The sequence below is a fragment of the Stigmatopora argus genome, chromosome 12 (genome assembly GCF_051989625.1).
Source record: "Stigmatopora argus isolate UIUO_Sarg chromosome 12, RoL_Sarg_1.0, whole genome shotgun sequence".
In the NCBI taxonomy this organism is placed as follows: Eukaryota; Metazoa; Chordata; class Actinopteri; order Syngnathiformes; family Syngnathidae; genus Stigmatopora; species Stigmatopora argus.
This window is the reverse complement of record NC_135398.1, coordinates 6,973,891-6,999,072: the sequence shown is the minus strand read 5'-3', so window position 1 is coordinate 6,999,072 and position 25,182 is coordinate 6,973,891. Positions and strand designations below refer to the sequence as shown.

General features: G+C 42.2%; 3 protein-coding genes and 1 long non-coding RNA gene across 6 annotated transcripts in view; 2 read left to right on the top strand and 2 right to left on the bottom strand.

Moving 5' to 3' along the window:
- Positions 1–1,184, top strand: part of LOC144086209 (receptor-type tyrosine-protein phosphatase S-like) — an 82,053-nt gene extending 80,869 nt beyond the window's left edge. Inside the window, exon 38 of the mRNA XM_077616060.1 lies at positions 864–1,184. Within this exon, the coding sequence (XP_077472186.1) occupies positions 864–932 (69 nt within the window). The 3' untranslated portion in view covers positions 933–1,184. The remainder of the gene's footprint in view (positions 1–863) is intronic.
- Positions 1,185–3,671: 2,487 nt separating this feature from the next.
- On the top strand, positions 3,672–19,998 carry LOC144086206 (uncharacterized). 3 transcript variants are annotated; one of them, XM_077616055.1, is made up of 15 exons: positions 3,672–4,094; positions 5,767–5,860; positions 5,953–5,994; positions 7,125–7,265; positions 7,366–7,423; positions 9,787–9,859; positions 10,152–10,255; positions 10,341–10,430; positions 11,176–11,262; positions 11,411–11,473; positions 11,745–11,844; positions 12,034–12,081; positions 12,178–12,277; positions 12,893–12,994; positions 18,788–19,998. In XM_077616055.1, exons 2-15 carry the CDS (start codon positions 5,853–5,855, stop codon positions 18,801–18,803), a joined length of 1,032 nt encoding a protein of 343 aa, XP_077472181.1. In that variant the 5' UTR covers positions 3,672–4,094; positions 5,767–5,852; the 3' UTR covers positions 18,804–19,998. The 3 variants fall into 3 exon arrangements, with proteins under 3 accessions (XP_077472181.1, XP_077472183.1, XP_077472182.1); XM_077616057.1 differs by lacking the exon at positions 5,767–5,860; XM_077616056.1 differs by lacking the exon at positions 3,672–4,094 and having other exon boundaries at positions 5,846–5,994.
- On the bottom strand, positions 12,076–18,573 carry LOC144086208 (uncharacterized). The gene is made up of 2 exons (XR_013304376.1): positions 18,444–18,573; positions 12,076–13,092 (listed from the first exon to the last, which is right to left on the bottom strand). It is a non-coding gene; the product is annotated as an uncharacterized LOC144086208 (long non-coding RNA).
- A 1,526-nt stretch (positions 19,999–21,524) lies between the features above and the next one.
- Positions 21,525–24,653, bottom strand: LOC144086207 (alpha/beta hydrolase domain-containing protein 17A-like). Its single transcript, XM_077616059.1, has 6 exons — positions 24,446–24,653; positions 23,513–23,598; positions 22,918–23,348; positions 22,626–22,820; positions 22,367–22,546; positions 21,525–22,020 (listed from the first exon to the last, which is right to left on the bottom strand). Exons 3-6 carry the CDS (start codon positions 23,343–23,345, stop codon positions 21,795–21,797), a joined length of 1,029 nt encoding a protein of 342 aa, XP_077472185.1. The 5' UTR covers positions 23,346–23,348; positions 23,513–23,598; positions 24,446–24,653; the 3' UTR covers positions 21,525–21,794.
- Positions 24,654–25,182: the final 529 nt, after the last annotated feature.

Sequence of the window (25,182 nt, the reverse complement as noted above, 5' to 3'; positions counted from 1 at the left end):
GAAGTCCACGAGGTGCAGAAAATAGCAAAATAGTTGCATTTTGTGGTCGCTTAAAAGGTTTTTAGATATTAGATGAACTTTTTGACTATAATATCATATGAATAGAAAATAGCTGTAAATTGGAAAGGTTTAGGAATTTTATTTGACCAGACACTATGACATTCACAGAGTATACATTTTTTTGGGGGGTAGATAGCAGAAGTAATGCTTGGGACGTGAAAAAAATACCAAAATGAAACCTAGAAATGACGAAAACTGGAACAAATACAACAACAAACAAACTGACCAAAACATCCCAGGCCTGACACAAAATCCTATTTTATTCTGTCAAACACAATATTCTTGAAAGATCAATCAAATTCCCCCCCAGCCCCAAAAAAAGGTTCTTATCCCTTTTCTCTAAATCAGGGGTGTCAGACTCTGGTTGGTTCGCGGGCCGCTTCAACGTCAACTTGATTTCACGTGGGCCGGACCATTTTAGATATAATATTTAGATTTTTTTAAATAAATTGATTAAAAGCCCTGAATATTCTGTTTTTTATATATCTAAAACAATGTTTATTTTAGCTTTTTTATATATATTTTTAGATTTTACAAAATGATTTTTTATCTAAAAACACAGAAAAAAATGATTACAAAATTACAATTATTGATTTTAAAGGGGGAAAACCAGGAAATGTAATATACATCTATACTCTTCATTTTAATTTGATCCTAAAACAGAAAGTCGGCACTCGTGATTTACTTTCCCGGGCCACACAAAATGATGCGGCGGGCCAGATTTGGCCCCCGGGCCGGCACTTTGACACTGGTGCTCTAAATGGTCGTCATCGACTGAGTTAAAAAGAATTGTTTTTGCGCAGGATGAATACCAGTTCTGCTACCAGGCCGCTCTGGAGTACTTGGGTAGCTTCGACCACTATGCAACATAAGCGAAGGCACACCTTGAAAAAAAGATGATGAAAAGACAACGAGGAAATCTCCGCACCAACAAGGACAAAACCCCCCCTCCGACCAATCCGTCCGACGACAGCCGCGCTCTTCTCGCCGAAGAGCGGCGCCAGACTCTCCATGTGTAATCCATATACTTACCTCAGTGTTCCAAGTGTGAAGGACGTATCATAATACATATGTGTCGTGGTCAGCTATCTCCGATACCAGTGAAATACAGGAACAGGAATTTATTATTCTCTCTGTGTATAAATGCTAAAAGAAACACACACACACAAAGAGCCTGGATATTTGCTGCACCCTTAATGGGCTTTTTATCCTCAACTTTGTATCTATCGGTTCGGTGTGCTCGTGGGTTACAAGAGTGCAAAGGTCAACGTTTCTAGGTGTAAGTGACTTTCTTTTTAAGGCGTCTGCCGATCTTTACCACAGCGGGTGGTGGGCTTGTAGTAGAGACAGAGCCGACGTTCCCAGTGCCAACACGGGCCAAGCGACTGTGGCCCACCAACAGGAATTGTGAGACTCTGAATATTCCGGACAGGGCTGGCCGCCATCATCGTCCGGCGCCTTCGATAAAGCTTGCTTGCCGTTCGCTTGTAGTGCTCCTTTATATTCCTCTTCTTCTTCTTCACGCCGAGCTCAACTCGTCACCTCCGATGGGGGTTTGTCGCTGTTGAAAAGACTATTTGGTCTCATGTTTTGTAGGCGCGTGTGCTTTTTTTTTTTTTATTGAATTTATTTTTGTCATCGCCTTACGCTTTTTTTGTCGTTGTGTTTTAACATGCTGCTTTGCTCATCACTTTTATTGTCGTACACCACATCTTAAAGTGAGGATGAAAGACCCTAAATAATCAGTGTCCTCGCAGTGGACCTGATTAAGTCTGGCGGGATGTCCACGTTTGGGAGAAAGGAAATGATTGGGTTGCGTAATGCAAGAAATGCCCCGAGATATGAGTGACTTGACTTATGAGCGATTTTTAGGGTTATGTATTCAGTTAGTGGGCTGTTTGTCTTTGTCTTTTTATGTTTAACTCAAGAAAGGATAAAGGGATCATCCTTAAATTTGCAGGATATGTTTGCAATAGGCAACGGAGGTCTTATGAGGGCAAAGGTCGCAGAGCTCAGAAAAGGATTTTTTCGATAACTCGAGAATAAATCAAGGGATTGTTCAACTTGTGGTAATATAAAATGGAAGCGTGGCTTAAATTTGGGGGTCATCGGGTCAAAGTTCAAAATGGTGTTTTGACTTAAGGGCATACAAACTCATATCTCAAGGCACCGCCGTATTCAAATTCTTTCCCCGTTCCTCCCTCTAAAAATTCCATGTACAGAAGATCGCGAAACGACCGACGTTTCTCCTTGCCGCTTGATATTAATTTGTCCGATAATCACGAGCTAATCCCACGTGGTGACTGAGCAGCACAGCAAATCAATGAGATTTAGCCCAATTTTGTACATAACGGTCCAACGATGAGGCCGAGCACAAGATATAACGGCGGGATTGGATGTGATGTAGTTCTTAATGTCGCAAAACAAGCCTTATCGTGTCATATTTATTTCACCTCGTTTTTTTTTAAACAAGATATTTATGAATCTATTTTGTTACGCTTCGATTTTGGTTGTCGATTTGAAGTATCTAGCTAGAAACTATAACTGAGACATGTTTTTTTGTGGTGTTTTCTGCTTCTTTTGTTTGTTTTTTTACTTGCTCTGTTACAAAGTATGCCCTCTGTGTAGGGTCCTCTTTGATACTAATCACTGATGTCCAGCTGTTAGCTAGAATTGTATTTTAACGGAAGTTCAAGTTGGCGGCGATGACCTTTCGATGTCCTCTCCCCCACCCGTTCGACCTCCGTAGCGACAACGGGGGAAGCCTAGCCAGGAGGTCAAAGGGCATCAGGGGTTAACGCTCAGATGTACTAGTTTGCTAAAGCACACGGTAGCAAGTGTATTTCTTTGGACAGACGCTACACACTTTACTCGCCCTTCATTCTTCAAACTTATTCCAATATGAAGTCGATGTGAGGTCTAGAAGTCTTGACGGTGTGTGACATATATAGAAATATGTAATTCCTTCGCTTTCTAACCAATTGTTGTGTCAAAAGAACTACTGTGGATGCACACACAAGACAAGACGGTGAGATCAAATGTGTCCAGGGCCATCCTCCTCCTCCTCCTCCTCCTCTTCCTCCTCCTCTTCCTCCTACTACTCCTCCTCTTGCTCCTCCTCCTCCACCTCTGTACCTGTTCTTTCCTTTTCCGGACATAGATGTAGATATAATATCTTGACTTTGTATTAAAAGCAGATGATTGGATATACAGTATAATGGAACTGCATTTATTTCTTTTTTTTTTTTTTGCAGGGGTCCTTTGTGTGGTTGGCCGCTAGGAGGAGACAAAGATGCATGCCATTCATTAATTTTGTGTATTCCGCTTATCTTCTCAAGGGGGGGTGCTGGAGCCTATTTTTTTTTTAATTGCAGTCAAACTTTATAGCAAGGGTGTCAGAGTCAGGTTGGTTCGCGGGCCGCTTTAACGTCAACTTGATTTCACGTGGGCCGGACCATTTTAGATATAATATTTAGATTTTTTTTTTAATGGAAATAAAAGAACTGAATTAAAAGCCCTGAATATTCAGTTTTTATAGATCTAAAACAATTTTTATTTTAGCTTTTTTATATATATATATTTAGATTATAGAAAAATGATTTTTGAACTAAAAACACAGAAAAAATGGGTTAAAAAATTACAATTATTGATTCAATTTGACAATGTGAAACTGCAATGTCCTCACATTTGCCATATAATGACACAAGTCATTAATTATGGGCCAATGTAGTGATTTTTTAAGCACAATTGGATCTAAGTCGATCAAAATGCAATATATAATGCTCTTATTCTTTTTAAATCATCAAACATTTTTTTATTGCTCTAGGGTGAATCCGATTCCGCAGGGGGCCTCAGTGGGTCCTGGTCTTTGTTCCAACCTATCCAGCACAGACAGTTGAACCAATGAGGTGTCTTCTGACATAAGTAGCACCTGACTTTAATCAACTGATGACGTTTGCAGAAGCTTGTTCAGTTTGAATGAAAACCTTGCACCATGTGGACCTTTGAGGATTGGTTTAACACCCCTGCTCTAGGTAAACTGGTGTTTATTTTATTTACCTGTGTCCATACTGTTGTATAAAATCGATCAAAGGCCTTTGAATCAAATTGTTGCAGAATATGGGTGTCATTATCCCCAAAAAGTATTAAACCATTCTGAAATGTTTGGCAGGAGCCCCGCCTCTTTCCGGCCCACAGATATTTTTCAAAATCTGCCCCTACTTTATAGGATTAAAATAAACAACAACAGATAGAGATATCAATAATCTAATAAAATGGCTTGTTCTTTTTAAAGTTATTTTTAACTCTTGGCCACCATTGACTGCTTTAGATGTCCAACCCACTTAAAATCCAGTTTTAATGGATTGGATATCTAATGCAGTCAATGGCACTGAAAGATCATTCTTAGTCAGTTCTCCCTAGTTTAATCAGTTACATTTATGAGGGCTGTTTTCTTTTCCTTTAACTTTTTTGAGGTGATCATTACTCATTAGTTTGTACTTTTTCTTGAGTATTGGAAGTGATTTTCTAAAGGCATCAGGTTTGGTAGTGCTGTCAAGTTTTTCTTTAGCACTCCAGTGAGAACAATACAATAGTTTTGGCTCTCCGAACCTAAGATAATGACATCTCTAGTTTCCTCATTCATCCAAGAACACAACTACAGTATGTGGCAGTTGATTCTTTACTGGCGTGCGTATCAAGTTGTAAAGCTGTTGCGTCATTGTGGAAATTGCAGTCAACAGAATGATATCAATTTTGCCAATTTGATTTAGGAAGTGCTAAAAACACGTGTAATGCAGGTTTAAATGCGGCTATTGTTTTTTTTAATGTGTGTATTGGATTTTTTTTATATATAGATATCATTTCTGTTTTCAGAACAGAGCCGTTTTTTGAAGATTGAACGTGACGCAAACACTGCATGAATAAAACCATTTGGGCTGATGATAAAATAAAATAAAACATTCTAAACACTTTGGAATGCCACACGTCTGCATAGAGACAGGCAGGCATCAGCATTGCGATCGTCAATAAGAGGAAAGTTCAAATGATATCATCTGGGATTTTTATTTTTTTAATTATTATTATTATTTTAAATAGATTTCCCGCAAAGCTTGGAATAAAAATACTGCAGTGATGTCACTTCAAAGATAGTCCAAACAAAAATTTAGTGAATTTTGGTATTTTTCCATTATATAATAGTTTGTGGTTTGAAAAAAAACATCTAAGCAGAGCTGAATAGAAAATAAGAACAAAAAATATATTTCTAATTTTAATTATCATTAGTTAATATTGTGTACCTGCATATTATTCATTCTTTTCATAATATTTCATTTAAAACTTTCTGATCCTTTAATTTTTTCATATATAAAAATATGTTGTGTTATCTGGATTTCACATGTTTAATTTTTAATGTAGTGTTTAAAAGGCATCTTGCAATGATGAAAGATTTATGTATGTGGGAGTGCGACTAAAAATACACTCAAATGCTAGTTTAATTCCTTAATAAAATTTTCTTATTGTCGCAATTTCCTACTTTGATCAAGAGATATGAATTAACGACATTCTAATGTCTGCCGGTGCTTGCCAAGCTGGTTACGCTCACATGACTTTTGTGTCGTAACCATTGGCAACCGTTACCTGGGTCAGGAAAGATATCACCAGCTATAATTGGTTGGCTTTTTAAAAAAGCCCCGCCCTCCCTTGCAGCTGATTGGCTGATCCCTCCTGAGGTGTGCGCTCCCCTTTTGTGAGAATGCCATGCCTCCCTCACTGTGACTTGAAGAAATGAAAACATGGACAGGTGTTTTGTTTTTGTACACGCTTTGAAATTTTAAACAGTTTGGGATGAATTGTCAGAGTATGTGAGTGCGTTTCTACGTTTTGTGTTTCTAGAATGAATTTCAAGAACAGGAAGTTCTCTTTGGACAGCTCGGTGTAAGTATTTTTTATTTTCACAAGTAAGTTCCTTTCTCTTTTGTCTTGATGTTCCTGTAATTGCAACTGTTGGGCGTCAAAGAATCACTATCAACTTTTATTCAGGTGCCAATTTTTACTGTGCAATTCAACTAGAATTTAATAGAGGATTGTATTTTCCAATATTTGATATTTACATGGCCATACACTATTTATTTGTATCTTTTTTTTGTCCTGGTTTTGAAGACAGGCGCCTAATACGCTACTCTGCGTAGTATTTTATTATGGGTCATGATGATAGTTACTGAAGAGCTGAGCATTTTTTAAGGCTAAACTTGCTGTTAAAAAGGTTAAGAACGACTGCAAAAGGAAATGTGCACAAAGTACTCGGGAGCTGAAAGTGAAACTCAATTGCGAATTCAACTAAGGTCGAGATAGAATCAGACAAATATTCCAAATGGTCATAAAATCGCATTTTCAATCTGTGACTATTCAAAAAGTAATGGGCGACATTTTTCAGTCTGTTGCTCATCCGTGCAAGCTTTTTTTAATAAGCCAATACCATTAAAACTGATGTATGACCAATCAGTTACCAATCTAACTAGGATCTGTTTAAAAAATATATTGGCTGGGAGATGCTGGCAGTGAATGATCGCTCAATCCAGCCATCCCAGGACAAGTTAATTGGACTTCTATCATTATCAATGACAGGCAATGAGATAACCATGATAAAATGGATAACCTATACCAACTACACATAATTACATGAAAATAACATCAAACTATTTATTATTCAACCATGTTTTAGCCAGCATTGAAAAAGTCAAATTGTACGTTAGTGTAAATATTGGCCATTTTTTTCATTTTACTACAGAATGACTGGGTAGCAAAAAGTTTGAGTAGATGCTAAATCAACTTGAAAGTCATCTAAAATTCATAAGAAAATAATAATAGGCTCCCATTGACGAGACATCCAATCAATTTGAAGTGCCACCTTCCCACTTCAAATGAATTGGACGGCTACTAAAATAAAACTAGTTCATCCACCGTCAAAGAGGACCAGTGAGTCCATACATAAGGAGATCAATGGTTCATACTTTTGGATGATTCCACAATATTTTTTTTAATTTGTATTTTTTTTTTATGGTCAGCTGTCAGGATGCAAATGGCCGCTTCAACAGCGGCCGAGGCTCCAGCCACAGAATCATCAGGAGACACGCAGCAAGTCTTGGGGATGGCGCCATGGAAATCCAGGAACTGAATCACCAGCTCAACGGCAACCTAACCCACAGGTCGACTCCCTGCGCCTTTGTTCGCCTCAAATCATTGCAGTGATTCACATACTGACATGTCAGGATTCTTTTTTTGTTTTTGGCATCCTTCTTTCATCAGAGAGAAAACAGCAGCTGAGGAGAACACTGATCGGCCAGATGGGCTCGTCAGTACAAACGTACTTCCTCTTTTTTTTTAGTCATATTTTGGGGGCTCTGCAAACATGCTGTTTTCAAATTGGGCTTTTTATACACTTATTTATGGGACACTTTATTAGGCACACCTGAACAAGCTGTAAAAAAGAAAAAAAAATCAAATTGACGGTAATATATTGGCAACAAATTTTTTTAAATGCTGACTTTAAAACAGTTTAGTCTTTTGGTAGTAGTCGGAGTATTAGAGAGAATAAAGTCGTAGTATTCGGACTCCAAACTAATAGTATTACAAGAATAAAGTTATATGCCCTAATATTATGAAATTAAAGCCGTAATGCTATGTAACTTTAGATGATAATAAATGAAAAAAGCAGTATTGTGACGTAATATCACAAGAAAATGTTTTAATTTTACGCCCTTTTACATAATATTGTGAGATTAATGTCGCAATACGAGGAAAAAGACAGAATATTACAAGAGTAGTCATAATATTGCGAAAAAAAGCTATTGTCTTACATCACATTACATAATTCCACATATTACAAAATTGAAAAGGACTACTATGCAATATTACGAGTAAAATATCGTAGTGTTATATTATAGGGGGGAAAAGCATAATGTTATATTTTTTGACATAACATTATGAGATGAAAGTTGTAATATTTGGCGAGAAAAAAAACAACATAGTGAAAGTAAGACTGACTTGCTAGGCTACTTTTTTTCACCTCATCAGGAACTAAATTTTAATTAGCATGCACATGCTTCTTGAGGAGGTCACAACGAAGTCAACGTAAAATGTGACTGAGTGACAATACTTGCGACCAATGTTCCCTCTAAGCTGCGCGCATGCGCAATTGCGCACTACTCTCGTCTTCTCTGCGCAGTAACAATCATATGGCGCGCAGTAAAAAAAAAAAATCGATTTTTTTTTTTTTTTTTTTTTTTTTTTTTTTTTTTACCCCTTTCCCCATGATGGCGCCGTTTAAGTGGCAGCCAGTGGCAGTAGCTCTGTCCACTCATTTTTTTTCGTGTTTTACAGCACGTTTTACATGAAAAATTAGAGGGAACATTGACATGCACCTGCTTGTGGCAGGTGTGATACTGGTGTGCCCATAACAAGCAATGATGATGTCGTGACCGGATGATTCACCTAAAGACGTTTCGCCGACGGACGTTTGACAGACGGACAGGTCGTACTAGTATTTGTTAGTTTAATGATTAAATACAAATACTAGTATTTGTATTTAATCATTAAACGCTGTTTTCAGCTGGATTTGACCGAATTTGAGAGCATTTTGAGCCGTTTGGCGAATGGACGTCTATAGACGTTTTTTTGCCTCCATCGCGATATCATCCAGTATTTGTATTTAATCATTAAATGCTGTTTTAGGATGGATTTGACCCGATTGCTGTCATTTTACGGCTCGGTTCTGCTACATCTGCCTGCCCAAGAGTGCTTATTCCCGGACTGCCATGCCCGCCCAAGAGTGCTTATTCCCGGGCTGCCATTGATGGTAGACGAACATTGATTTTTACTATAATTTGGACAACACCGGCGGCGGGACGGATTAAAAATCCTAACGGGCCGTATATGGCCCGCGGGCCGAGGTTGAAAAACTTGTACACACACGATCCGGCGGGGCGAGCGTTCGAATCCCGTTTCGGCGAAACCTCCGTTCGGCCGAATGAACGTTCGGTGGAAGGTCCATTCGCCGACCTGCCCGTCTGTCAAACGTCCGTCGGCGAAACGTCTTTAGGAGAATCATCCGAGTACCGATGATGTCGCTCACACTGGTACTCAGTGCACTCAGGGAGGTTGTCTTTCTGCTCAGACCAACAAAAAATTAGAGGGAACTTTGCTTGCGACCGCTGGCGTGGAAGTGGAAGAGAGGCGTCTTGAAAACCGTGCTCATAAAGCCTCGCTGTCATGGAATATGAGTTGCGTGAATTAGGGAAAGAAAAGCTAGACAAAATAGCAACCATTTCCTTACAACTGAAAGTAGTTGATTGGCAGGTGGCACATTAACACACTCAGCAAATATGCCTACAACGTCTGAGACCTCGTTTGGCCTCATTTTGAAGCATGGGAATACATATACTTAGCAAAATGTTTCTTCCTTCCAAATTTAGCCGTCTTGTTAAACACACGACTTCCTTTGACGCCGTTAAATTATCGATGGATTTCACTTTTTACAGGACCTTTAAAAAAAAAATCATTTTCTGAACCGTTTATCCTCACAAATACTGTTCTAAAAAATAAACCACTTCAACTTATAACTGCAAAATTGTTGGAATGGAATACCTGTGATATTACGGCGCATAATGTTGAAGTCAATGAGTGTATATAATGTAAATGAAAAATTTTCTTCTTTTTTTTTCATTGCAGAGTTTCCAGAAACACAATAAAACCTTCCACAGATTGTTTCAAGAAATACCTGAAGGAGAGAATCTGACGCACAGTAAGTGCTGGTTAAATACATTTTAAAAAAGGACATTCCTTATTCAAAATTCATAATTATTCACACATTTAAGAAGAAATAAAATATAGGGTATTTAAACAATTTATTTCATGCACTCAACACAGTCATCATTTACAAAGAGTCACTTTTTTCAGGTATTACTACAAAACAACCCAATTATTGAGATACAACACAATTTGAATTAAATTTTTAATGAATATTTTGAAAAAGTATTCAAGTAGGTACATTACTAACTAATTGTATCATTTGTGTGTGTTTTTCCATCCAATAGCCTTCAGTTGCGCACTGCAGAAGGAAGTTCTTTATCAAGGAAAGCTCTTCATTTCTGAAAATCACGTGTGTTTCTTCTCGGCTGTGCTGCTCAAAGAGACCAAGGTCAGCCAGCCATCAAGGCCCATGGAAAAGTGTTTAGCCAAGCATACGGTTGGCTATTTCTTAAACAAGGTTGTCAATGTTGCAGGTTGTCATCCCTACATCCAGCCTCCAGGAGGTGAAGAAACACAGTGCAGCTTTGTCCGTGCTGTCCATACAAACTGTTAATGATGAGAAGGTCAGACCATTTTTCAATTTTTTTAAAAATGTATTTTATTAGCAACTAGAGGAGCACTCTCAAAGACAAGAGCAGATTTCTGCCTAAGCAGCCAAATTCTGAATTTTTCTAGATTTACTAAAGTGGGCACTCCCTTGACACAAGTTTTAAGCGAAACTGCCCAAAATGTAAATCACCTTTTCAGTTACATTTTAGAAAGTTATACTGAAATTTGATATTAATACCTTGATCTGTTGTTAAATTATCGTGAAATTTTTGTTGTGACCTCAGTAATATTTGACCTCGCATCCGCCAAATATTATCACCTCTTCTATTTAATAATCCAAACATATCCTTGAGCTATTGTGAAATTATTCTTGACCTCATGTCCCCAAAATATAATCTCTTTACTCAAATTGCGAACATAAATACTGCAGGTTTGACAATAATCCCTTGACTTGTTCTTGAGCTATTGAGAAATTCCCATTGAATTTAGTGACTTTTGACCTCATGACCCCTAAAATGTAATCTCTTCTTATTACCATTACTACAAACATAAATACCGCAGGTTTGATAATATAATCCCCTTACTTGTTCCTGAACGATCGAGAAATTCCCCTTCTGACCTCGTTGACCTTTGACAGCATGACCCCAAAATGCAATCGCCTATTCTTATTATTATAAAGACTTTGTATTTGTCTGTGTATCTTGATTTTTTTTTCATGATTTATCTCAACGATCTCACTCTTTCCGATTCTTTCCTCAGTACTTTTTCGTTTCGCTGAGGAACCGAGAGATGTGCTACCAACTCCTCCAATCTGCCTGCTCACAGGCACAGGCGCAGGCGAGTGTGGTCAGTTTGCATTGTGGTACTTACTAACAATTGTATTGAAAACACCAATTAACGGCTTCAGACGTCCAATCCAATTTCCGAAATGGATCGGACGTCTATCGCCATCAATGTTAGCCAAAGCATTAATACTGCTCTTGTTTTGACACAGGGGGGAAGCGCCAAAAGCAGCCCACACGACTCCTCGACAGAGAATGAAGCCGATTCCAACATGGTAGGTTCACTAAAACAACGACACTTGGAATGTTCATAAATCAAATCATTTTAGGGCAAATTCAGACACAGAGGTCCTAAATCAGCATTCTGTTGAGTAGTGCATAGTCTGAAATGTGGGCCTATTAGCCAAACCAGGATAATAGTGCATGACAGCGTTTTTTTTAATTTATTTTTTTATGATTAATAGTTTGTAGGGTAAAAATTGATTGTAATACCAGTGCGAGTTGCATACAAAATATGTACTAATTGCCCGTATGTTCATTCCAAAGGTGTACAGTCATTACAATGTTGATGATGATGACGTGGATAACGATATCAGTGGAGAAAAATGCAGTTATGTGAACCACAACATCACAACATCAGAAAAAGGTAAAGGTCAAGTATTTTGTTCTTGACGGAAGTATTCCTTTTGACATAAATATTAAGGCGGAGAAAAATAACATAATGCTCAATTTGACAAATTCTAAATGTATTTATTTCCCTCTGTATATTCTGTATATCATAGGTTAATGGCCCCCGATAAAATTTGCTTTTCATGCTGAATATTCTTATTATCAGATCCCATAGAAAGCACATCAACAAGAGAAGAGATGGACCATGTTGTGTGTAAGGCTTTTTATTTATTTTCTTACATTTGCTCCAACAATCCATCAGTCTTTGAAGGAATATTTACACAGTGCATATGATTTTTTTGTCTCACAGCCTCATCCCTGCTTTGGAGGATAATGGAGGACGTCACATGTTTTTTTTTCCTGCGACAAAGAGTGAATTTCAGCACAGTCTTCTATGTCTACTTGATATTGTAAGTATATATGCATTAGGAAACACATTTGGGAATGTCTTGGGTATGAAGCACCAACACGTGACAGAGACAAATGTTTTTAATTTAGCCCTAGCATTATTATTACCATTTCCTTCTTCTTGGCTATTGTTTTCCAAGATGGTTATGGCTTTAAAATGCTGTTTAGTGCTCCTGAACAATGGAGAGTATTTTTCTTTTATAGCTGCCCAAAGTGGGTGCGGTTTAACACTTAAAATATCAAGTGGCTATTTTGATCATTTAAAAAAGACATCATAGAGACAAAGCGTTCACATACATTGACATTTTGATTTTGCGTCACAACATTGGCCACGACATCAACATTTGGTTTGCAAGTGTCTTTTACTTGACCCAAAATGTGATGTTTACATATGTGGACAGCAGTTTTGAATTATAACAACTTTACATATATTATTAATGATTATTTTAAAAATGAATACATCGAATTAGAAATGGACAAAAAGGCTGCAAACAATGTCTGAAAGTGATGATTTCGCCGGCAGACCCAATGAATTGGCCGTCTGGCCCCGTCGGTTGAAAGCAGCGAGTGAAATAAGTGTTTGTTGAAGGAGCTCACGTGTGTGTTTGTGTTTCTAGGTTGGTGCTTCTTCTGCTGGTGTCTGGCTACATGGGGCTGAGAATGATAGCGCTGGAGGAGCAGCTCAACTCTTTGACCGAACTCTCCCTGAGTTACAGAGAGTGAGTACACGTACACGCATGCGGGCAAGTTTGTCGCAAACCGGTTTCAAACCATTGCCGGCGAGATCAGATGAAGCAGGAAGGCCATAGTTGGATACCTGTGAGCCACAAGGTAAGCGATTAAATTCCACCGCATACACGCGTGTATGCATACGTGCGTGTATGAATACATACATGTATGCATACATACACGCGTGTATGTGTACGTACACGTACACGCGTGTATGTATTCATACATGTATGTATTCATACATGCGTGTATGTGTACGTGTACGTACACATACACGCGTGTATGTATTCATACACGCGTGTATGTGTACGTGTACGTACACATACACGCGTGTATGTATTCATACACGCGTGTATGTGTACGTGTACGTACACATACACGCGTTTATGTATGCATACATGTATGTATTCATACACGAGTGTATGAATACATACATGTATGCATACATACACGCATGCATACACGTACGCGCGTGTGTGCGTAGGCATACACGTACGCGCGTGTGTGCGTAGGCATACACGTACGCGCGTGTGTGCGTATGCGTACGTACGCGCGTGTGTGCGTATGCGTACGTACGCGAGTGTGCGTATGCGTACGTACGCGCGTGTGTGCGTATGCGTACGTACGCGCGTGTGTGCGCATGCGTACGTACGCGCGTGTGTGCGTATGCGTACGTACGCGCGTGTGTGCGTATGCGTACGTCCGCGTACGCGCGTGTGTGCGTATGCGTACGTACGCGCGTGTGTGCGTATGCGTACGTACGCGCGTGTGTGCGTATGCGTACGTACGCGTGTGTGCGTATGCGTACGTACGCGCGTGTGTGCGTATGCGTACGTACGCGCGTGTGTGCGTATGCGTACGTACGCGCGTGTGTGCGTATGCGTACGTACGCGCGTGTGTGCGTATGCGTACTTACGCGCGTGTGTGCGTATGCGTACGTACGCGCGTGTGTGCGTACGCCTGCACGCACGCGCGCGCACACGCGTGTGTGCGCATACGCGCGCACACGCGTGTGTGCACGTGTGTGCGTGTGCGCACACGTGTGTGCACGCGTGTGCGCACACGTGTGTGCACACGTGTGTGCGTGTGCGCATACGCGCGCACACGTGTGTGCGTGTGCGCATACGCGCGCACACACGTGTGTGTGCGCATACGCGCGCACACACGTGTGTGTGCGCATATGCGCGCACGCACACGCACACACACACGTGTGTGTGTGTGCGCGCACGCGCACACACGTGTGTGTGCGCATACGCGCGCACGCACACACGTGTGTGCGTGCGCGCGTATGCGCACACACACACGTGTGTGTGCGCGCATATGCGCGCACACACACATGTGTGTGCGTGCGCGCGTATGCGCACACACACGTGTGTGTGCGTGTGCGTGCGCGCATATGCGCACACACACGTGTGTGTGCGCATATGCGCGCACGCACACACACGTGTGTGTGTGTGTGCGCGCACGCACACGCACACACGTGTGTGTGCGCGCGCGCATATGCGCACACACACGTGTGTGTGCGCATATGCGCGCACACACGTGCGTGCGCATACGCGCGCACACACGCGTGCGTGCGCATACGCGCGCACACACGCGTGCGTGCGCATACGCGCGCACACACGCGTGCGTGCGTGCGCATACGCGCGCACACACGCGTGCGTGCGTGCGCATACGCGCGCACACGTGCGTGCGCATACGCGCGTGCGCATACGCGCGCACACACGCGTGCGTGCGTGCGCATACGCGCGCACACGTGCGTGCGCATACGCGCGCACACACGTGTGTGTGCGCATACGCGCGCACACACGTGCGTGCGCATACGCGCGCACACACGCGTGCGTGCGCATACGCGCGCACACACGCGTGCGTGCGCATACGCGCGCACACACGCGTGCGTGCGTGCGTGCGCATACGCGCGCACACACGCGTGCGTGCGTGCGCATACGCGCGCACACGTGCGTGCGCATACGCGCGCACACACGCGTGCGTGCGCATACGCGCGCACACACGCGTGCGTGCGCATACGCGCGCACACACGCGTGCGTGCGCATACGCGCGCACACACGCGTGCGTGCGCATACGCGCGCACACACGCGTGCGTGCGCATACGCGCGCACACACGCGTGCGTGCGCATACGCGCGCACACACGCGTGCGTGCGCATACGCGCGCACACACGCGTGCGTGCGCATACGCGCGCACACACGCGTGCGTGCGCATACGCGCGCACACACGCGCGCATGCGCATACGCGCATGCGCATACGCGCACACGCGCGCATGCGCATACGCGCATACGCGCGCATGCGCATACGCGCACACACGCGTGTATGCGCATACGCGCGCACACACGCGTGTATGCGCATATGCGCGCACACACGCGCATGCGCATACGCGCGCGTATGCGCATACGCGCACGCGCGCGCACACGCGCGCATGCGCATACACGCACACGCGCGCATGCGCATACACGCACACGCGCACACGCATACGCGCACACGCGCGCATGCGCATACGCGCACACGCGCGCATGCGCATACGCGCACGCGCGCGCATGCGCATACGCGCACGCGCGCGCATACGCGCACGCGCATACGCGCACACGCGCGCATGCATACGCATACGCGCACACACGCGCGCATGCGCATACGCGCGCACACACGCGCGTATGCGCATACGCGCACGCGCGCACGCGCGCACACGTGTGTGCGCGTATGCGCATACGTGTGTGCGCGTATGCGCATACGTGTGTGCGCGTATGCGCATACGTGTGTGCGCGTATGCGCATACGCGCGCGCGTATGCGCATACGCGCGCACACGTATGCGCATACGCGCGCACACGTATGCGCATACGCGCGCACACGTATGCGCATACGCGCGCACACGTATGCGCATACGCGCGCACACGTATGCGCATACGCGCGCACACGTATGCGCATACGCGCGCACACGTATGCGCATACGCGCGCACACGTATGCGCATACGCGCGCACACGTATGCGCATACGCGCGCACACGTATGCGCATACGCGCACACGCGTATGCGCATACGCGCACACGCGTATGCGCATACGCGCACACGCGTATGCGCATACGCGCACACGCGCACACACGTATGCGCATACGCGCACACACGTATGCGCATACGCGCACACACGTATGCGCATACGCGCACACACGTATGCGCATACGCGCACACACGTATGCGCATACGCGCACACACGTATGCGCATACGCGCACACACGTATGCGCATACGCGCACACACGTATGCGCATACGCGCACACACGTATGCGCATACGCGCACACACGTATGCGCATACGCGCACACACGTATGCGCATACGCGCACACACTTATGCGCATACGCGCACACACTTATGCGCATACGCGCACACACTTATGCGCATACGCGCACACACGTATGCGCATACGCACACACACATGTATGCGCATACGCACACACACATGTATGCGCATACGCACACACATGTATGCGCATACGCACACACATGTATGCGTATACGCACACACATGTATGCGTATACACACACACACATGTATGCGTATACACACACACACACATGTATGCGTATACACACACACACACATGTATGCGTATACACACACACACACATGTATGCGTATACACACACATGTATGCGTATACACACACACACATGTATGCATATACACACACATGTATGCATATACACACACACATGTATGCATATACACACACATGTATGCATATACACACACACATGTATGCATATACACACACACATGTATGCATATACACACACACATGTATGCATATACACACACACACACATGTATGCATATACACACACACACACATGTATGCATATACACACACACACACATGTATGCATATACACACACACACACATGTATGCATATACACACACACATGTATGCATATACACACACACACATGTATGCATACATACACACACATGTATGCATACATACACACACATGTATGCATACATACACACACATGTATGCATATACACACACACATGTATGCATATACACACACACATGTATGCATATACGCACACACATGTATGCATATACGCACACACATGTATGCATATACGCACACACATGTATGCATATACGCACACACATGTATGCATATACGCACACACATGTATGCATATACGCACACACACACACTTGTATGCATATACACACACATGTATGCATATACACACACATGTATGCATATACACACACACACATGTATGCATATACACACACACACATGTATGCATATACACACACACGTATGCATATACACACACACGTATGCATATACACACGTGTATACACACACACGTGTATACACACACACGTGTATACACACACACGTGTATACACACACACACGTGTATACACACACACACGTGTATACACACACACACACGTATATACACACACACACGTATATACACACACACACACGTATATACACACACACACGCGTGTATACACACACACGTGTATACACGTATATACACACACGTATATACACACGTATACACACGTATATACACACACGTATATACACACACACGTATATACACACACACGTATATACACACACACGTATATACACACACACGTATATACACACACACGTATATACACACACACGTATATACACACACACGTATATACACACACACGTATATACACACACACGTATATACACACACACGTATATACACACACGTATATACACACACACGTATATACACACACGTATATACACACACACGTATATACACACACGTATATACACACACGTATATACACACATTTATGTACACACATATACACATACACACACACATATATACACGCGTGTACGCACACGTACATATATATAATATATATATGTATATATATATATATACACATACATACATATACATATATACACACAAATATATACACATATACACATACATATACACATACATATACACACATATACACACACATATACACACATATATACACACATATACACACATATATACACACATATACACACTCATACACATGCATATACACATACATATACACACACACATACACACGCGTGTACGCACACGTACATATATATAGAATATATATATGTATATATATACACATATATACATACATATATATACATATATACACATATATACATACATATATATACACACATATATACACATACACACATACATATACACACATACACATTTATGTACACACACATATACACGCGTGTACGCACACGTGTACGTACACACATATATATATGTGTATGTACACACATATATATAATATATATGTAAATAAATATATACACATACGCACACACACGTATACGTATATGTATGTATATTGACACACCTGTGAGCTGTCGTTGAAGTTCCATGGTCCTGTGCGACTGATTCTTTAGGCCTTGGCAGATTAAGTTGACATGGCAACGTAAGAAGATTAAGTTTGAACAGACAAAAGAAACGTCTTTATAGTACGTACACGGACGCTATTAGAAAAAATACAACATGGTGAGAACAGACGGTTGTATATATAGAACCAAATGTAGGACGGTCCAAATTCATTCTGATGATGAACTATATGATTTATAAATCCAGTGTCCAATTAATTACAAGGTTAACAATTATTCAAAAGAGCTTTGTTGAAGTACATTTGTTTTAAAACAACATTGTTTGCATTATTTTCCTTGTTTTCAGGCATCAAGAAACCTAGGGGCAACTTACAGTGTCCATTCAGCTTACCATGCATGTTTCGGAATGTGGGAGGAAACTGGAGTACCTGGGGAAAGACCACACAGTCAAACACCACACAGGCGGATGACCTGGATTTGAACCCAGGAACCCAGAGCTGCGAGGCCGACGCACTAACCACTCGACCCGCCGGGCCACCAGTCTGATGATCTATTCCCAGCATAATTGATCAAGTCCACTATGATCCATTTTGTACATAAGTGATCTTTTATTTTGTTATCCATAAAAAGGTCAAGATTCAGTCCCATGTATTAATCCATTACATCATAGTCTCAGTTCAAAAAGCAACATAAAATTACAAATCATAATACAAAGAATAGAATAGGTAAGTACAGTAACCATACAGTATAAACAGTCCGCTAGTATTGTTCAAGTAGCCCCCCCACCCGCCTACCCGCTTGACCCTAGGACAAAAATGAGCATATCAGTTTGTATCAGCAATTTTTAAAAAAACTGTCCCATTTTTTTTTCCTTTTTAAAGCGCTTTAAAGCTCCAATGCCATTGGTTCAGTTTTGCCCTCATAGAATATATATAGTAGAGAGAGAACATCCATCCCACCCCATTACTTGCTCTGCAAAACACGATAGACATGCATACAGTATTCACTGTTTGCCCCTTTTCAATATACGTTCAGGGCCCGGGAAACTATTAACATCAACCACAGTGGCGACCGAAGAAGACCGGTGAAGTTCACGCCCAATATAACCCTTGCGAGACGGATCCCTGATAACAAAACGTGTCCGTGGGGAAAGGCGGCCTCTGAACTTCAAATGCCAAATAAGAAAAAAGTTACCCCAAACTTTGAACACGTGGCAGATCCCTGGGTTTAAGGTGGTAACAGATCTCCGTTGCTATCAAAAGCACACAAAATAAAAGAGGACAACGATGAGATTCCCTGTTTTAAAAGGATGAAGCCTCCGAGCAGCTAAGTAACAAATCCTTTTTTTTTTTGTTAAATGGAGTTTAGTCTCAAGTGATTCATGCCATGAACTCGATCAGGTGTACGAACTGGTCCTACGGGTTCTTGCTAAGAGGAAGTCAGTTAGCCGACACAAACTTTACATCTTGTAGTAATTAATAACAATGCTCAACTTAAGACCTGCTTTTCTCATGCTTGATCTGACACATAAAGAATAAAAGTGTATGTATACTTTCATTTTGTATAGAATATTTAAGCATGAGTGACGATGTGCAAATGTGTGTGTGTGGTGGAACCTGCACCACACTCAAAAGTAATGCATGGCTTGGGTCAGATTGGAAGTAGTGGCCACTCACCCATGTTGGATTTGTTGTGCAACCCATCACTGGCAGCTTATATCACCAGTAAGACCATTAAAATAACCTAGACAGAACCAGCATAGGAGCTCACCTGGGGACACTTTTTTGGACATTTTCTTTTAGCAGGCAGGCAAGCATCTGAAAATTACCCTACCAAACCTCAGCCACAATGTAAGAGAAGATCCAAACTTCATCTCAAGTTCAACCAAAATTTGGGCAACTGGAGGAAACATTTAAGTGAGCATCTTGGATTCTTGTGGTAGCACAAAGGCGGCAAAATCCCTCTGGTTTTAAACAAACGTCAATCAAGGAATTACATTTTGCTAACAGATGCGGAAATAAATAGCACAACGATAGTTAATGCCTGCCATTGAAAACAAGCTGACAACTTGCGTTTAACTTTTAAATCCAAGTAATTGTATTGGGTCATTTTCATTGAATTAGACTGTGGTTAAATTCTATTCGTAGTTAAGACAGTTAGGAATGTGATCGTGTAACATGAAAAGTTTAAACCCAGGACTCCACTGGGTATAAAAAGTCTACACACCCTAGTTAACATCCAATCATGTGGCGCTTTACATCCTTCTGCTGTGAATTTAGTCACTAATGGATGTCAAATCTTTTGGGATTGGGGCGGGCGGCAGCTTTGGACGTCTACTAGTGATAAACTAGCACATTCTTGGAACTTGCTACGATTGACTTTAGGGGGCCCCACGGTCATTCTATGGCTCCTTCAATTCACCATTTCTAACTTCATGCATAATGTAGAAGGCTAAAAAAACAAAAGCACTATGATCCAAGCTTCACCCTCACCTACTCTGTGGTACGCGGTCACGCTTGTCCATTTCTAGTGTTTCCACAAAGATGTCAGAGTCCTCCACAGGAACGCCACCTGAAAAACAACACTGGGGAAAAAAAATCGCAATCCCCATCTGGAGAAGCAGCTAAGAGTAAAAAAGGCAAAAGCTACGGCACTGCCAGGAAACAGGAAGGAAATAAACAGGTTTTCTCGATGGGGATTCCGCAGTAGGGTTAAGTGAAGCTTGACGTTACTATTCGTCGGACGCTTTCATGTCCACTAAGACTAGAGTGGTCGTCAGATCACTGATGTGTTGTCCACTAAAAAGAGCTGGTCAAACTGTGGAGGTATTTTTTATACACACGCGCGCACACTAATAAGACAAAAAAAACCATCAATATTGATAAGTCACTAAGCTTTTCCCCTCACTTTAAACTAGTCAAGTTGAAAGGGTGTCCTTCATTTACTAAAAAAAAAAAGACACCTCATACATACGCCGGCCCGTGATATGAAAATGAACTCATAATTTTACATCCAGGACCTCAATCATTCATTTGCTTTTAAATGACATCTGTGTGCCTTTTTGAGGGGAAAAAAACGTAGTTATTTCTTTTTTTCTTTTTTTTTGTATAGAAGTTTTAAATTGTATTTACTTCGAGGTGAATGGAACCTCCCCCCATTTACAAACACATGACACTACGGATAAATACACCTAATGACTAGTTTAAAAAGACTCAAATTTTAAAAGAGACAATTATTTGAATGCGATCGTTTTAAAAAGTAAAACGTTTAAAAGACACACAGATGATGTACGTACGCCTGAGCTGCACTCTCACTCAATCCTTCACGGCAGCGAGGCCGCGGTTGCGTTTTCCTCAGGTGTGCTGCGCAGCCAGGTCCTGGTTGATGAAGCGCCGTAGCCTCTCGAGGTACTGACTGTAAAGCTCAATGTCGTTGTGGCCGGCGCCCTCGACCCAGAGGGGCTCCACGGCCTTTGGACAGCGCTCGAACAGGGCCAGGCCGTGGGAGAAGTCGATGACCTCGTCCTCTGTACCGTGGATGATGAGCACCGGAGACGGGATTTTTGACACCTTCTCTATGCTGGAGAGGGACAAAGAATCCACTCGAGTTAATTAGAACCCGTGAAGCATTCATCTTGCGTGCATTTTATACTAGTTTCAGAAATGGCTCGCCAATCAGCATTAAAAGTGTTTGAGGGCAGGTGCTACAGGACCATAACAGCCAAGACAAACAGACTCAAGGACAGTTTCTTCCCAAGAGCCATCACCATACTCAACTCGAGTTGTTTGTTTGTTGTTGTTGTTATTTGAGCACTTTGTGGTGAAGATTTAAATCTAATTTTACTTGTATAAAGACAATAAAAGCATTCAATTCAATTCATTTCTGTTGACTCAATAAACTCGGCGAGCGAAAACACAGAACTTACTTGGGGAAAGCGTCAAAGCAGTAGGTTTTCTTGGTGTCGGGGAAGGCCACTCTCATGCCAGAAGTGAGAGGAGAGTGAAGCACAACGGCAGCGCACTCAAAGCGTGACGCCAAGTCTACCGTGGGCACTGTGCCAATGCTCTGCCCGTACAGGATGATGTTCTCGGGGCTGATGCCGTACCTGGGACACATTGAGACGAACGTTACTGACGAAAGCGGCTCCCGTTACCGATAAAAACGGAAAGCCTCGACCGTCTTACCGGGAGCGCAAAGCGTGCCAGGCGGCATCTATGTCAGCGTAAAGGTTCTTTTCTGACGGCTTGCCAGTGCTGACCCCGTAGCCTGAGTAATCGTAAGAGAATATGTTGCAGTTGATGCGCGTCCCCAAGCCGATGTAGAAGCTACTCATCTGGCCCAGGTCGACCGCGTTGCCGTGTGAGAACAACACAGTGAACCTGAAATGCAAAAAAGGGGCATTTCATATGTGAAGGATCAACCAGAATACTCGACAGGGTCAAATCACAATGTGCGTTGGGGCACAGGACCACTCACCTCGCGTTCGGGGCACAGCGTATATACATGCATCCAACCCGGTTTCCTCGGCTGGACCTGGTCAGGAACACATCAGTCACGTCGAGCTCTCTCTGGGAATACTGAAACTCCGCCCTCTCCGTGAGATGCAGCTTCCACCTGCTCTCACATCCAACCCCAGCGGCCGAACTTCCACCGCCGCCGCCTCCTCTGTCACCGCCACCGCCGCCGGTGCTCAACCGGGAGCGGAGTCCGGGAGCCCCCAGGGTAGGCAGGGCGGCCCCGGCGGCGGCCCCGGATGATGTTCCAGCTCCGGGCGTGGGATCCGGGTCAGGGAGAAGGGCGTAGGTGGGCTCTGGTGGGAGGAAGGCTAATTTGGCAGCGATGCGGCTGGGGCAAGGAGGACAGCAGAACAGGCAGCATAGCTCTCGTATGGACAGACCATTCATTTTCTGCGGGGAGAAATCAACGCGATACAGATTAGAGCATTTTATAGTTACATAAAATTATGGCCAACCTTTTAAGTATTAATATAGCCAATTGTAAACATTTTTAGAACGTTTAGATGGGGATAAATTGGCAAATAGTGGGGAGTGTCGAATAAAGAATTCTTCACCTGGATTATAAAGTCCCTGGATCTCGAAATGGACTGGCACGCAAGGGTGCCAAGTTCTTCTGCTGTTGTCACTGAGCCTTATGGACCTATAAGATACAAATAAATTTACTGTATATAAACTATAAATACTATATATACATATACATATATGCAACTGATTTTTTTTCATTGTATTGAAATATTATTTTTTGGCAAGAGTGCTGCAGTTAAATATATAGTTATTTATATACATAATGTTTAATGATATCTTTATCATTATTAATGTATAAATGAAAACTGCAGCAATTTGGGTAAAAATAATATTTCAATCAAAAAGACCACAGTCGCATCTATACAGGCATATTGTACAAAACTAAAGACACTTGTTAATAAATAAATCTATATGTCCATTTATGTATACACTGAACACATGTAAATAAAAGAAACAAAATCAACATTTCATTATGCTCTCATATATTAAAAAAACGACTCAAACATTAATTTTCTGAATACTTGAACACCACTCCCAACATATTCGCGTACAACAGACAACGCAAAAAATGTTTCCGCATGTTAAGGTTCTTATCAAATCTCGAATGTTTGAAACCTGATCAGGGAGAAACTCAAATGTATTCGTCACTTTTTCCATCAATGACTGATAAGGAAACATAAGCTGCAAAAGACAGATCCGAGAAAGAAATGCTAATTAATCATATACGATGATAACCTCTAACGTTAGCCTTTACAGGAATCCAGCGTCCAATCCACACGAGATTTGAATTTAAGCTTGTCGTAAAGTCGCGAATAGCATTGTGCGCTTTGACAAATTGATGCTGTCTTGAATTGAAATGAATTTAAAAAATCAAAATAAAGGGTAAAAAAACAAGTACTACTACTCGTTCCAAGGCAAGTAGCCAGGCAGGCAGACAAGTTAGCATCGGGCTAGCTACTTACCAATTAACGGTACGTTGGCAGAAAAGCTGCTGTGCTCCTATTTGCGCACACAAGCAGCACAACACCTCGGCAGTCCCGTTTGTATCTTGACATGGATGGTTTTACTCAAATATACCGAGGGCTTCTTTTGGTAGCAAATAAGAATAAATATTTGGCGACGAGATTTTTTTTCTCGCGCACTGAGCGACTAATTCCGGAAGTGACGTCATGAACCGGATTGTCTGCTAAAAAACTTTATTGAAATGCGCTTGTAACAATGAAACAAAAGCATTACGATATCATGAGTTCAAATTATATTGTACGTGTATTATATTAATTATATCATATTATATAATATTATATTAGATAATATATTATATAATGTTATACTATACATTACAGTATATTACATTAGATTACATTACATTATATTATATTATGTTATATTTTACATTTATATTATTTGGGACCTTAACATGTTTATTACGCTAAAAATAATAATTAAGAAAAGAAAAACGCGTTTAAAAAAACATTAGAACCGGGAAGTATGGCTGTGAATAAATGTGTTCGTAATGGTTCATTTAAAAATATATAATAATTCATGCATGACAGGGTTAATGAGAGAGTTAGAGAGAGAAAGAGAGGAGGGGTGCGATACAGAGAGAGAGAAAAGGGGGTGAGAGAGAGGGAGGGAGAGAGAGAGAGAGAGCGAGAGAGCGAGAGCAAGAGAGAGCGAGAGAGAGAGAGAGAGAGAGAGA